Genomic DNA, 13,487 nt, shown 5'->3' with positions numbered 1-13,487 from the left:
CCGCGCGCTATTTTAAATTTTGGCAAACATGTACAAAAGGTTTACGTTTAACATCAAAAACAATTACTACTAACTGTGGCTTGGAAACCCCCTTCGGCTTCACTACATCTTCCCCCCCCCCCCCCCCCCCCCACCGCCACTATCAAAATCATGGCGACTGGGTCGGGTCTACCCAGTCTGCCCAGTCTACCCAGTCCGGGCGAGGTATCTTGATGGGTTTTTACCCAAACCCGCCTTTTCATTGGTACTTCTAGTTTCGGGCCGCCAGGGTACCGCTCGCATAGCCAAACAACTAGGGTCAATGAGCCTGCAGCCCGCCGCCACATTGCCAACCTCACTCTTCCCGAGCTTGCTTGCGCTGGCTATGCTTTCTTTACCTTTCATTGTTGTTGCCATAAACTTTATATTTCAAATTGCGCTGTTGTCACTGATATATCTTTTAACAATTTATTCCTTTTTTTTGGATGACCAGCTACTAACATTACTTAACGTAGACCGCCGCACCTATCTAACATGAATCAACATTCCCCCACGTCGTCCTCCGGTCCAGAAGACGCTGCCGAAAACACTGCGGACGAGGAGGATTCTGAAGATTATTGCAAAGGTGGATATCACCCCGTCCAAATTGGCGAGAAATTCAAGGATGGAAAGTATACGGTTGTGCGAAAACTAGGATGGGGCCACTTTTCGACCGTCTGGCTCTCTCGAGACAACACGAATGGCAAGCATGTCGCATTAAAGGTCGTGCGATCGGCTAGTCACTACACGGAAACCGCTATCGATGAAATCAAGTTGCTCCAGAGGATCGTACAAGCAAACCCTAACCACCCAGGCCGAAAGTACGTTGTTAGCCTGCTTGACTCGTTCGAACACAAGGGACCGAATGGAGTGCATGTATGCATGGTGTTCGAGGTTCTTGGGGAAAATCTTCTAGGATTGATCAAGAAGTGGCAGCATAGGGGCATTCCTCGAGATCTTGTCATGCAAATCACGAAGCAGGTGTTAATGGGCCTGGACTATCTGCATAGGGAATGCGGTATCATTCATACAGATCTCAAACCCGAGAACGTTCTGATAGAGATAGGCGACGTTGAGCAGGTGGTGAAGAAGGTGGTGAAGAACGAGAACTCAGATAAGGAAAACAACAGGAACGGAAGACGAAGAAGACGAACGTTGATCACTGGCAGCCAACCGTTGCCGTCACCTTTAAACGCGAACTTTAATCGCGACAACCTATTTCCATCGACCAAATCCCACAGCAGCCTCAATGCTATGTTACACGATGGTATGTACCTATATGAGCATCCATCATCCTCATTTTCTTGCGCCTATGGGTGTCATCTTATTATGCTGCTTATCATGCCACTACCCTCCCCGCATGAGCGATATTCGGACCCCGCCAAATTTGCAATATCTGTTCATCCCTACTCTTATATCTCTCTCTTTGTACTTTATATAGCATGCTGACGGGCTTTTCTAATTTAGCAGCAACGCCAAGTTCGTCTACCAGCGATAAGCAGGGACAAAGGGAAAAGACAGCGTGAGTTTAGCCCATAAGTTCATTGTCTTAGTAGCTTACTAAATATGCCTCACTCTATAGTGAGCTCCTTACTAAGGAAGTATCTGGAATTTCTCTCGATAAGTCCGCTACCGGCAGCACTGCGTCTACCAGCGAAAAAAGGAAGAGAAAGCGAAAGGGGCCAATTATTAACGTCAAGATTGCGGATTTGGGAAATGCTTGCTGGGTCTCCCACCACTTCACAAACGACATCCAGACAAGACAATATCGATCGCCAGAGGTTATTTTGGGCGCGAAATGGGGCGCGAGCACCGATGTTTGGAGTATGGCTGCGATGGTGAGCTGCCCCCTCTCCACCTATCACATTTGTCTTGTTGGTTCTATAAGGGAGGAAAGGTCCGAGAGCTAATGAGTGCTTATTTAGGTATTCGAACTGATCACTGGAGATTACCTTTTCGATCCCCAGTCAGGAACCAAGTATGGCAAAGATGACGACCATATCGCACAGATTATCGAGCTTCTTGGCCCCTTCCCTAAGGAACTATGGAAGACTGGTCGCTGGTCCCAAGAGATCTTCAATAAGAGAGGAGAACTGCGTAATATCCACCGCTTGCGGCATTGGGCGCTACCTGACGTCCTACGTGAAAAGTACCACTTTAAGGACTACAAGGATCTGCCACCAAAGGAGCGGGAAGAGAAGGAGAAGGCTCGGAGGGAACGGGCCGAGGCCAAGGCCAAGGCTAAGATGGAAGCAAGGAAAAATGGCGAGGATGAGGACGCTGTAGAGGACCTCTTCCCGGATGATGAACCTACCCTCGAGTACCAGCCTTCTGAGGTATCTGAATTCCTCCTGCCGATGCTCGAGCTACTACCGGAAAAACGCGCCAATGCTGGCGGCATGTCGAACCATCCGTGGTTAGATGACACGCCGGGTATGGAGGACATAAAAATAGAAGGACTCATACCCGGGGGCAAAGGCGAGGGCATTGAAGGCTGGGCTTGCGAGGTGAAGAAGCGGTAGAGTTTTTGGTTACATGTCGCTAGCTCTCGGTAATGGTTATGATGATTATCGGGGTTCGTCTATAGGGCTACTCTTAGGAGAAAGACATGATCAGTCCTTCCTTTTTTATCGAGGAAAGAGAAAGAAAGAATCTAACATAGAAACGGGCTCCGATCCAATGATTTACGACTCCGCTTGTGGGAGCAGAGGAGAGAACAGAAGCAAAGAGAATTTGTATAAAAAAACCGAGAGCAATGAAGTTCTAGGAGTAATATGTTCGTTATAGTAGAACCCGGAACGTTCCCCTTTTCAGGGGCTTCTTTTCCCAGCACCCTTTAACTGCTTGATCTTTGTTATATTAGAACCATATTAGAACCATAGCACTGTAAGTAATGAATGCAATAAGTCGGTGAATTTGAGAGTATCATTGCGCATGTCAACGTGGAATACTATATCCAATATATTGTGCTGTAGAGAAAATATTCAAAGTAGTACAATATAAAGTAGCTAGGTCTTGCTTATGTCAGATATTCAAGCTTATAGAACTGCAATCTCATTTTACAGCTACGTGTCCGCGTTTTGTCCCCGTCCCCTGAATAGGAAGTGAGAAGCTTAATACTTGCAAATGAAAAGATTTAGGTAATTACTTAAATATATGAAATACCTAACTTTGGATTTTTGTGTTGATGTCTCCGACCTTTGTAATTATAGACAGCCTAACCTAGGTAAGTAACGAGTTGAAACTACATGCTGATGGCAACAAGATAGTGTAGGATAATACAAGCTCAGGGGGGGTATCTCTTCTACGTCACATTACCTGGATAACTACCTGCACTTGATACTTCCGATGCCAAGATGAGTAATAGACTAGTCATGCTTAGTATAAGGTTCCAACAAACAAGAATGGAGATTTAATAAAGTTAGTGAGCAAATCAAGGGCGAGCCAAGTCTGGTTTAAAGCCGCAACAGATGCCAGTCACATGCGGATAAGAGATGCCCAGTACATAAGTCAGAAACGACCCAGCTTGCATAGGTACCTACCTTTGGTAGGCATGTATATCATAAACACGGCAATATTCGGCGAAAACAACGGAGTTCATTCATCAAATCCAGTGCGTACCAACTCCATAAAATAGTGCAATACCACGCCCGGGCTGGGCTATCTAATGGCCTTAAACCTGGATGTCTTTTTACTAAGATAGAAGCCTACCTAAGCTACCTGTTGTTGGAGTATAATATAACTAAGTGTTGCTTTGGCGTGCTGAGATTAAGAGACGTGTAAACCTAAACTCCAAGTACATGCACACATAATAGCATGCAAGAACCTCCGCCCCGGCATAGTTCCAATTTGACAAATTCTAGAAGGGTAATGTAAGCTATACACTTTAGCCCTTCTTCTTCCCCTTCTGGGTCATCTTGCGGAACGCTTCAATTCCGCTAGCACCGATTGGTCGATAGTCCGGGGCGCGTGTGGGATCAAAAGTACTACGCGGGGCGATTGTGTACGTTGAGGGAAGACCCATAACCCGCGCACGGCTTACATCTCTTGCAGGAGCCAACATGCGTGCACGCTCCTCCTCCGCAAGGCTTTGTACAGTGTGGCGCTGGTTAAGCGTCAACTGACTGCTCGTGGCGACCTGTCGAAGCTTCGCCGCTCTATTTAGAGTGTTAGCAAGAAATCGATTAGGGGCAGACAGGAAATATATCAGACGTACTGGTAATCAAAGTCTCGCGTCTCGATATGACGCTTCTTGTAATCGTCAGTGCGCTTGAGAATAGGTCTACTCCACTCGCCCAGCAGGCGCTCAGCCATGCGCTTAATACTAATCTCAGGCTTCTTGCTCTTCGTATAGAACAAGACAACTTTGCCGATGCCACTTGATCGTAGAGTCTCCTTTTCAATGGGGAGCCGCGTTAGGGCTTGGAAGATATCGCGCTGAATATTGTAGGCAGGTAATGAACCATCGTTGAGGGGTTCGAGGAAGAATTTTACGTGTTGTAGGAAGTTGGTATCCGGGTCGACAACCGCTGCTTGATTGGTGTTACGATTAAGCAGCGCCATCACCTCAGGGAGGAGTTTCAACTTGTGTAGAGCCGGTTGGCCTGCTTCACGCGCTTGGTTGTCTGCCTGGCAGGCATTCTCCATGCGGACTTTAAGGTCTGCGATTCGCTCATCCAATTCATCTTCCAAATCCTAGAAAGACATATGTCAGCAAATATAATAATAAAACCAGACTGTCCTTCCGTGACACATACCACCTCATCCTTCTTCTTTCGTCTGACACCCTTTGGCTTCGACTGATTTCTGGCGGCGCGCTCGATAGCTCGACGCCGTCTCTCTTCCGGAGTTAGATTCTCTTCATTTTCATGCTCCGATTCCTGCTCTGGAACATCCGCCCCAGGAACCTTGCGGACACGTTTAGTATGTAGAATCTCGCCGTCTGCTCCATCATTATCATCATCGCGTGATCGCTTCTTCGCGCGCCGTCCTTCCTTAGGTTTCTTCGTAGCTGTTCCCTTTCGCTTTCCAGCCTTTAGCGTACGTGCCGCGTCCTCGTCGATTACCTGGGGTTCAGGTCGTTTCTCGTCAACGCGAGCAGTAGCGGGGTCATAGTCGTCGAATTGATCTTCGTCAATGTCGGATAGGGCATCTGAATCTTTGTCTGAGTCGCCACCACGGGCAATGTCATAGTCTCCTGCCTCTCCATGAGTCTCGTCGTTCTCTTCCTCGTGGAGGCTCTGGGCAGGCGAGCCCGCATCTGACATTTTGGCTAAGGTAGTAGGGAAATTCGGTAGAGGATTTCAAGGCAAGAAAACAGGAGTGAACGAGATGAAAAGTTGCGAAGACTGTGATGGACTTTTGTCGACTAGCTGCGGTCTAATTGTTTGTAGAAGAACCAAGAAAAGGAAGGTACAAATGAAGAGGGCTCTTTATAATCGGGCGAATTAAAATGAAATATAAAAAAGCCGATTGATAAGTTCGTCGATAGCAGTTCCCAACGCGTGATCGATGAATTGATGAAGTTGTTAAATTGTTAAAAGGTCGGGAGTCGAAGGGAACAATACTTCCCAAGCAGCAACTGTTTAATTCCAAAACTATTAGAAACAGCAAGCAAACAGAGAAGGTAAGAACTGTGGTCCATGCATGGGTTACGTAAAGTACAGAGGTACACCATGTATGTACTTCCATGCTACCTCCTAGGTTACACAGTATTAAAATTGAACCGTTCAATATTGCTGATTAACATCCATTATGTAACTAGCGCATATTGAAATGGTCATTAATTTTTTGTTTACTTTATCGCTAATCGTTGCCAACAGGAACTGCCGATTCTCATCAACCTCAAAAAAGGTGATCTACGAATCAACGACTACATTGAAAGCTTCCTAAGAAATCCCCAATTGACTAATACCTAAGATTTCCTTCCAATACGACTTTATTTCCTCCTTCATACCATCAATTCCACTTTTAGTCGGAAAGCTGCAGCGTCGTATCTCTTTTTTTGTCGATATTTACTCGACTGAGGCCGAATGGACCGGCGAACTTATGAATCTCCCATGGACTGGGAATACCAGAACAATGCTCCTGTAGATCCATCAAGTCCGTTTGTACAGTCCGCTAAGAGATTACAAGCCAAAGGTATGTCGATCATGCACTATAGCCTCAGCCCTAGCTTCAGCTTCTCCCCCGGCGATAGAAATAGCTACGGCAACAATCGCCTAGAAGTATCGCAAACAAGTAGTCAAAACTAATGCTTCATGATTGTTCTAGGTATCTTCGGCTCTTCGAGTCTCATCAACAACAAAAACAGCTCTCACAACACCTTCGGTCAGAATCCGTTCGAACGCACGCAAAGCACCTCGTCTTCCCATAAAGCGCCGCCTCTCACGCCTCATCCACCGTCTATCTTCTCTACATCTGCTCTCCAAAGAACAGCCACCGCGCCGCCCTTTCGAAATCCTGCTTTTACAACACCAAGAAAACCCATCGATTCCGATGCGCTATCCGAGTTCTCGCCTGCCGAATCTAGTCCTGCCATTACTGACGTCTCCGACTATCCCGACACCCCTGAGAATGAACATTCATCTAGTCTTGCGCATATGACTATTACACCCGCAAATATGAGTAAATTCAAAACGCTATCACCAAAAAAGACCTCCGGTAGAGGTGAAATAGCTAGGACTATCTTTGCTTCACGAGATAAGGTGCGCAAGAGGAAGCGGTACAATGCTGATAAAGATGTCAGCGGGTATCGTCTACCTTATCTTCAGCAGGATGAATGCGATGAGTCCGATTATGAGTCGGATGAGAGTACATTCCAGCCAAGCAAATCCCGCAAGGATCAAATAAACCGCAGCAAGGATGGGTGGTTCAGCGCCTTTCTGGCCACTGTTCAGCGGCATCCATATGCCCCAAGCATTCTTGGTTACTGGTTGACTTTCGCATTCAACCTATTCTGTGTATCGGCCACCTGTTGGGTTGGCTGGGCCGTTATCGACGGTTTGCGTCAGGACTTCTCTACCGAGAGACAAGCACTAAGGGCTGATATCCTTGCCGAAATTGATAAATGCTCAAGCGATTATCGGGAGAATAGATGCTTTCCGGTAGATAAACGGTTACCAGCCATGTATGAGCTATGTGACCAATGGTTCGCTTGCATGAACCAAAACCCGGATAACGTTAAGCAGGTATCAAGCAGCGCCAAGGAGATGGCCAAAATTCTCAACGAGATTGTTGAGACGATGTCGTACAAGACTATAGTAAGTTTATTTCATACAAGATACACAGATGATGGACACAGATGATGAACACAACCAGCTAATTTGAAACTAGGCCTTGTTGCTTGTTCTGTTCACGATATTCGCATACAGCGGCAGGTCGCTATATAAGAGTGCTAACGCATTCACGGATATTCCCCAGTCTCATCCGCCGGCCCCATTCCCGTCACATCGAGCAGGTGATCAGCACCTAAGACCTCTCTCTCAGCAAGTATACTGGCAGGCAATACAACCTCAAACTCCACGACACACGAGTAATCGACACCTCTTAGTCAATGACGAGACTCCCGACACTCCCGACACGGATGAGGTGCCGAGATACGCGCTTCCACCCCTGGAGACGCCTATGTCACGGCGGAGTCCATCTAAAGGCGAACGAGGCAGAAGCCCCACCAAGAGTAGAAGTCCAGTTAAGCGATATTGAGGCCAGGTAGAGAGTAATGTGTACTATAGTAAATAGAATGCTCGAATACGACCATGAACAGTTCTCGAGCTAGCAACAACCCCCAAGAAGTCAGTCGAACAGGGGAGATAGGAGTCAACCTATAGCAGGTTCAGAGGACTTATAGCTTGATGGATCCGTAAAGCGTTGTAGTGAAATTCGAAGCCAACTATCTAATACCTAGCGGGGCACTCCTTGTAGCCTGTATATCATATTCCCTTAAACACAGGCTTTTGAAAGATTAATATACCAGCGCTATTGTCCCAGGCATGATTGTTACTATGACGTATTTTACGAATTGAATTGGGTTATGTCGGACATGATGTAGTTAATATTTTAAGCTGAAAGGTATGTATATGGACTTACACACATGTAGGGATGTCATGTACGATTTACTATTAGGATACTTTCGTATATCGTACGTACCAGGCGAATTTATCCCACTTAATATGCCTAGGTAGGTACCTAGGTAATCTTCACATTTGATATTAAGGTCTTAATGGGATTTTGAGAACGGGAGCATTTGTTCCCTAAGTCCCACATTGCAATATCATACTAAACTTTTTCCGGCTCTCTAGACGAGTAAATCGACCTCGAACCCCACTTGATACTACATCTGTTATGTATGTACAATAGGTACCTAGGTATGTATAGGTCCCTTGTTCTAGGTACCTAACATATGGGATTTTCAAAATCCCTTTACTATCCCCCCCCCCCCGCTCTTCCGTTTATGTTCATGTTTACCTAGGTAGGTACCCGCTCATCGTTTGTTTTATGTAGGTGCTAAAGGTATATTAGGTAATTATCAGAATTGTAAAACCTATACTGGAAGTATTCGCCGAGGCATTTCCCATTTCTATTATACATACAATAGCTGACCATTGGGATCTGGGATCTAGGATGTACTAGCACTGTACTCCTATCCATACCTACCTAGGTACCTAGGTACATAGGTATGTTATATACCTAACATACAGGTAGAAGAATCATACCTACATGTATGTGTTAGGTACCTAAGCTACCTGGTTCGTATGCAAAGGTGAAGCCTGGGCAAGTGCTACTACCTTAGCTACCAGGTACCTAACCTACCTATTGTAGACAAACTAACGCGAAAGCTGTCATCCTTGAAATCCCAAACTTAATTCTGAGCAATTGTTTTTTTTTCTTTATGCCTACAACAATACATATTCTATCCGATGGAATATGGAGCATCTGCATAGTGCAATAGTACAATGGTGCAATGGTGCAATATTAAATTGCCTTTCTTCTGCTCGTCAAATTTAGAAAACAATCCCAAAGTCATACTGCCCCGCGCGTTTCCCACCTTCGTTCGTATATTCGCTTGGATATTGTGACAGCATCTCTTCGAATCGCACTCGTCGCTATATCTCACCTCACCTGCTCTAGATCTCTAGTGCTCTAGTACAAGTACGCCTTCTCCCGAGGTAGGTCACACACGCGAGGCGCCTCTTGGATTGTCCATCGTTGTCGTCCGGCTGGCAGGAGGTGTGTTTACGTGTGTCCCCGTCTTTCTCATCTGAGCATGCCCTCCTGCTAGCTTTGAACCCTCTACGATGGAGGGGGATCCAGGTAGCGGACCATCCACCGGCCAGACGTCGTCTTCGTCCAAACCCACTCCGAAACATGAAGCTTCTGTACCCTCTGGCGGTTCCGGAACTGGCAGTACTCCGAACGCGCAGCTGTCTAAACGGAGGAGGGGTCTCGGCGTTGTCACACCTAATGCCTGTACCGAGTGCCGGAAGAAGCGCGCTAAGTGCGACGGCCAAAAGCCGTGCGGTCGGTGCAAATCGCAAAAGGATGTCGAATGCATATACGAGATTCCCGTGCGACAGTCCAAGGAAAATTTACGCCACGAGATCGAAGCTCTGCGACGTCAACAGCGCCAAAGCGATTCGGTCTTCTCCGCTCTCGTCCGCCCTGATTTAGTTGAAGAGGTCTTACAGAGACTGCGGCAAGGGCAGTCTGTCGAAGGGATATCGGAATGGTTAGGTAGTGGTGCTGCCCTGGCTTCTGCTGGGCCCGGGTTCGTACGGCCAGGCGAAGCCAGGGGCGGAGTTACTCTGCCTCCTCTTTCAACTTATGGTGGTACGCTCGCTGGTCCTGGAGGTTATAATACCATGGGAATGAGCCCTGCGACGGGCCAAGCGCATACTATAAGCCAGGATTTCGATCCAAATAGCCCTTGGAACTTCTCATCGCACAGTCAGACCGTATCCACTCGTAGCGACTCCCATCCGGATATCATGCAGTGGACCTCTGAGGCGCCCCCGCGGTCCCGTGTTGGCACGTGGCTCCAAGAGCAGTCGTCGACGGCGGAAGGACCCCGATACCGTGGAGTAGACCAAATTCTTGCGCCATTGGATTCTCCCGAAGTGAAGGTCCCACCTGGTACGTGGACCACAGTCACTGGAGATAGTGGCTTGGTATCGCATCTTTTGGCGCTCTATTTCTGCTGGGAATATCCGACGTTTGCGTCTCTGAGCAAGGAGCATTTCATGAAAGACTTTATCAGTGGGAGAGATCGATATTGCTCGCCGATACTAGTGAACGCATTGCTGGCTCTCGGCTGCCGCTTCTCGACGCAACCAAATACGCGGGCAAATTCGAACGACCCGCGAACCGCGGGCGACCACTTCTTCAAAGAGTCTCTGAGACTTTTTTATCGGGAAAACGACCATCATACTTTGACCACTATTCAGGCTTTGGGGATAATGTCTATTCGGGAGGCGAGTTGTGGGAGAGATTCGGAATCCTGGTATTACGCGGGACAAAGCATACGGTTAGCCATCGAAATGGGACTCCACCGCTTGCAGAACGATGGTGACGAGGATGAGATAGCCGTACAGGCCGCGACGTTTTGGGGTGCGTTTGCCTTAGATCAGTAAGCGTGTCACCGGTTGTCTCCAGTGCTCCAGCTGACGTATATAAAGTGCATGGTCCCTAGCGACCGGTTCTCTGCCGCAGTGTTCTTGCTTTCCGCATTTACCGCCGAAACCTGCCATTATTGATGACATAGAAGCTTCTCTGTGGGTCCCTTATACGGACGATGGTAAGTCATATGAATAGATACCTCTGTCAGGTTTTCTAGCGGCATAGGTGATATTGGGAATGATCTAACCAATTGTATAGGCGCCCCACTGCAACGATCTTGCGAGCAGCCGTCGAATGTAAGGTCTGTTTACAAATGCTTCTGCGAGCTTAGTGAGCTTGTTCATCAGTCGCTATATGTATTACACTCTCCTGGAAAGCCCATTACAAGTAGAGACCTACTTAGTATTTATACGCAATACCTGAACTGGTATGATAGGATCCCCGAGGTTTTGCGATTAGGGCACAACTTTACGCCTGCAGTCCTTTTCGCCCAGTAAGTCATTCTATGCGCTTACACTATCCAATTTAGCTCATCAGTCTATTAGTATGTATTATCACTTCGCCATTTTGCTTCTTTTTCGGCCGCTCATCAAGCTACGAATTATTGGTTCCGGCATACTTCCTCGCGATGTCTGTGCACAAGCCGCTGATGCCATCCAAGGCCTACTTCGTTCATACTCCCAACTCTATACGCTTTGTCGTACACCGTCATTTGTCCCATACTTTGTACTTACATCCTCTATAATGCATCTTGCCGTAGGTGCCGAGGCATCTAAGGCGCCATCCACCTCGCCAGCGGAAATGTCGAATCCCTCGACAGTGAAGCCTGAAGAGACCGAGACCGAGCATGGCCGTAGGCGGTTGTCTTCTAGCAATAGAGATGAACAAGAACCGGCCTCACCCTCGAGCACGATCACTGCAAAATTGAGCCCTAGGGTAGCTGAAGCTCTAAACCAAGGCATAGCACACTTAACTGAGATGGCACCATGTCATCATTTTGCTCATCAAGCACTAAACATTTTACAATTCCTTGCAAAAAAGTGGGGGATTGAGGTAGATATACCGCCCAACACGGATATATCAGGGGAAATTGACAACTCAGTTCGACCGACAACTAGCAGCCTGAATTTCTTTGCACCTAACGTCAGCGAAGACGACTTCCTTTGTTCTTGGAGCACGCGAGATATTGGCGGTCCTGGAGGCGCACAAGGAAGGCACGGTTCACCCACGCCGCAAACACATTTCAACCGCGGGGAGAAAATGGAGGGCATCATAGAGGATAGTCAAGATAAGAGGGCGTCCGAACAAGATCAAATGTCTAGTTTTAGACCTAGAGACGGCACCGGGCCGGTGGCGCATGCCGCCAAAAGCCTGGAGAATCCGTTGTTTTGGCCATTTCCTATGCAGGGTCGTCCAATGCTACCAGAGGGTAAACAGCTCGAAGATGCTGGATTTCGCCCTCTGTAGGTAGCTTGGAAAGAAAATTCTAACGCGACCTAGAAGCTGCTAGAAACATAAATAAGCTCCTAGGCTAGCTATATCACTTCAACTTACATCGCTGACCTCCGGGGTAAGAAGAGTTTGCGATAGATACACCTGATATCACCAACATTTAGACATCGAGCCCCAAGTCTCCAGGTATCCCGACCTAGAGACAGTAGCATTCGGTATATACTAAGTGAGATACCGTCGACAGTTGAGCGGAGGAAAGGATAATATTTCGTGGTACGATAAGGGCTTTAGGATTTGATGTGACAGGATCGGTAAAAATGTATGATGATGACGATGATGGAAAAGGTTTAAGATGCAAGTAGATGATACCCCTGACATACGAAGGCGCTTGTCTTGAACCTAACCCTACAAAATGAGCTCGTAGCTTGGGAACCCCTCTCTGGATCGCGTTTAGATAGGTGACGACGAATTGGTTCTTAGAACAAAAAAAAAGGCATTAATCGAAAGTTATGTCATAAATATCCATCTTAACTGTCTAGCCTTGACAGAATATGCCCATAGTAACCGGCCAGACGCCAACTATCTCTACTCAAATCCCCTTTGCTCATGTGGAAACTCGAATTGAAGAAACCCTTAACGCCGACTCCTGCTCTTCCTACATAAGATGCAATCATTCCCTATGCTCAAGTCACCGAAATCTGCGGCAGAATCCGCCGTAGCCCATACTTAATACCAGGTGATTCGTTCGCGATAGTGGCCTTTTATGGCATATGGATAGTTTCAACTTGAGCAGTTGCTGCCTGAATCGGGTTGTTATACCGATTGTAAGTTAAGAATATCATTTTGTCAATTATCCAACTAGAATGTTCAAATGGTAGATCTAGAAAACATCTGTCGACTGGGAAATAGAACTCGGTCCAGGGGGTCACGACCGTATCATCTAGATTCGATCCAGCTGAGTAATTGGGAAGAATTATGTCAAAATTATGGGAAGGGTCTAAGTCAAGTTTGAGATTATTCTCGGGGTTAATAATTCAGGTGCCTATTTGTCGTTAGATCCCACTGGCCCCAACTTCGGCTTTTCAGCTGACTGGATATATTAGTCCCTGGGAAGCTGGGTTATGAAATACCATCCAAGTATCCTACGCAAAGGGGAGACTAGCCGGATAAGATAAATAAAGATACTAGGGATATATATGCTATGATACACTAGGTACAGTAAGAAGCCAATAATTACTATTTAGGAATATAATTAAACTTCTTGAATAGCCGCGAGACGGGTTCGGGTAGAAGAACAAGGGGGTTTCGACCCTCTGGAAAGGCCATGTTCCTTTTTTTTTTCTTTCTTTCTGTCTCCGCTCGGGCATAGTCTAACGGGTCTCCGGGCCGTGTCCGCTACCACG

General features: G+C 47.0%; 4 protein-coding genes across 4 annotated transcripts; 3 read left to right on the top strand and 1 right to left on the bottom strand.

Moving 5' to 3' along the window:
* Window positions 1–126: 126 nt before the first annotated feature.
* F4813DRAFT_355683 (kinase-like domain-containing protein) lies at window positions 127–2,933 on the top strand. The gene is made up of 4 exons (XM_049242904.1): window positions 127–1,285; window positions 1,486–1,540; window positions 1,601–1,856; window positions 1,944–2,933. Exons 1-4 carry the CDS (start codon window positions 514–516, stop codon window positions 2,538–2,540), a joined length of 1,680 nt encoding a protein of 559 aa, XP_049100564.1. The 5' UTR covers window positions 127–513; the 3' UTR covers window positions 2,541–2,933.
* Window positions 2,934–3,595: 662 nt separating this feature from the next.
* On the bottom strand, window positions 3,596–5,620 carry F4813DRAFT_355682 (uncharacterized protein). Its single transcript, XM_049242903.1, has 3 exons — window positions 4,776–5,620; window positions 4,235–4,713; window positions 3,596–4,175 (listed from the first exon to the last, which is right to left on the bottom strand). The coding sequence occupies exons 1-3, from the start codon at window positions 5,283–5,285 to the stop codon at window positions 3,905–3,907; spliced, it is 1,260 nt and encodes a 419-aa protein (XP_049100563.1). The 5' UTR covers window positions 5,286–5,620; the 3' UTR covers window positions 3,596–3,904.
* A 217-nt stretch (window positions 5,621–5,837) lies between these two features.
* On the top strand, window positions 5,838–8,273 carry F4813DRAFT_355680 (Di-sulfide bridge nucleocytoplasmic transport domain-containing protein). The gene is made up of 3 exons (XM_049242902.1): window positions 5,838–6,159; window positions 6,292–7,280; window positions 7,354–8,273. The coding sequence occupies exons 1-3, from the start codon at window positions 6,051–6,053 to the stop codon at window positions 7,720–7,722; spliced, it is 1,467 nt and encodes a 488-aa protein (XP_049100562.1). The 5' UTR covers window positions 5,838–6,050; the 3' UTR covers window positions 7,723–8,273.
* An 868-nt stretch (window positions 8,274–9,141) lies between these two features.
* On the top strand, window positions 9,142–12,332 carry F4813DRAFT_39108 (nitrogen assimilation transcription factor nirA). Its single transcript, XM_049247110.1, has 4 exons — window positions 9,142–10,642; window positions 10,692–10,810; window positions 10,891–11,125; window positions 11,178–12,332. Exons 1-4 carry the CDS (start codon window positions 9,315–9,317, stop codon window positions 12,097–12,099), a joined length of 2,604 nt encoding a protein of 867 aa, XP_049100561.1. The 5' UTR covers window positions 9,142–9,314; the 3' UTR covers window positions 12,100–12,332.
* Window positions 12,333–13,487: the final 1,155 nt, after the last annotated feature.

This window comes from Daldinia decipiens, assembly GCF_022478715.1.
Source record: "Daldinia decipiens strain CBS 113046 unplaced genomic scaffold F4813scaffold_12, whole genome shotgun sequence".
In the NCBI taxonomy this organism is placed as follows: domain Eukaryota; kingdom Fungi; phylum Ascomycota; class Sordariomycetes; order Xylariales; family Hypoxylaceae; genus Daldinia; species Daldinia decipiens.
This window is presented reverse-complemented; position numbering and strand designations above follow the sequence as displayed.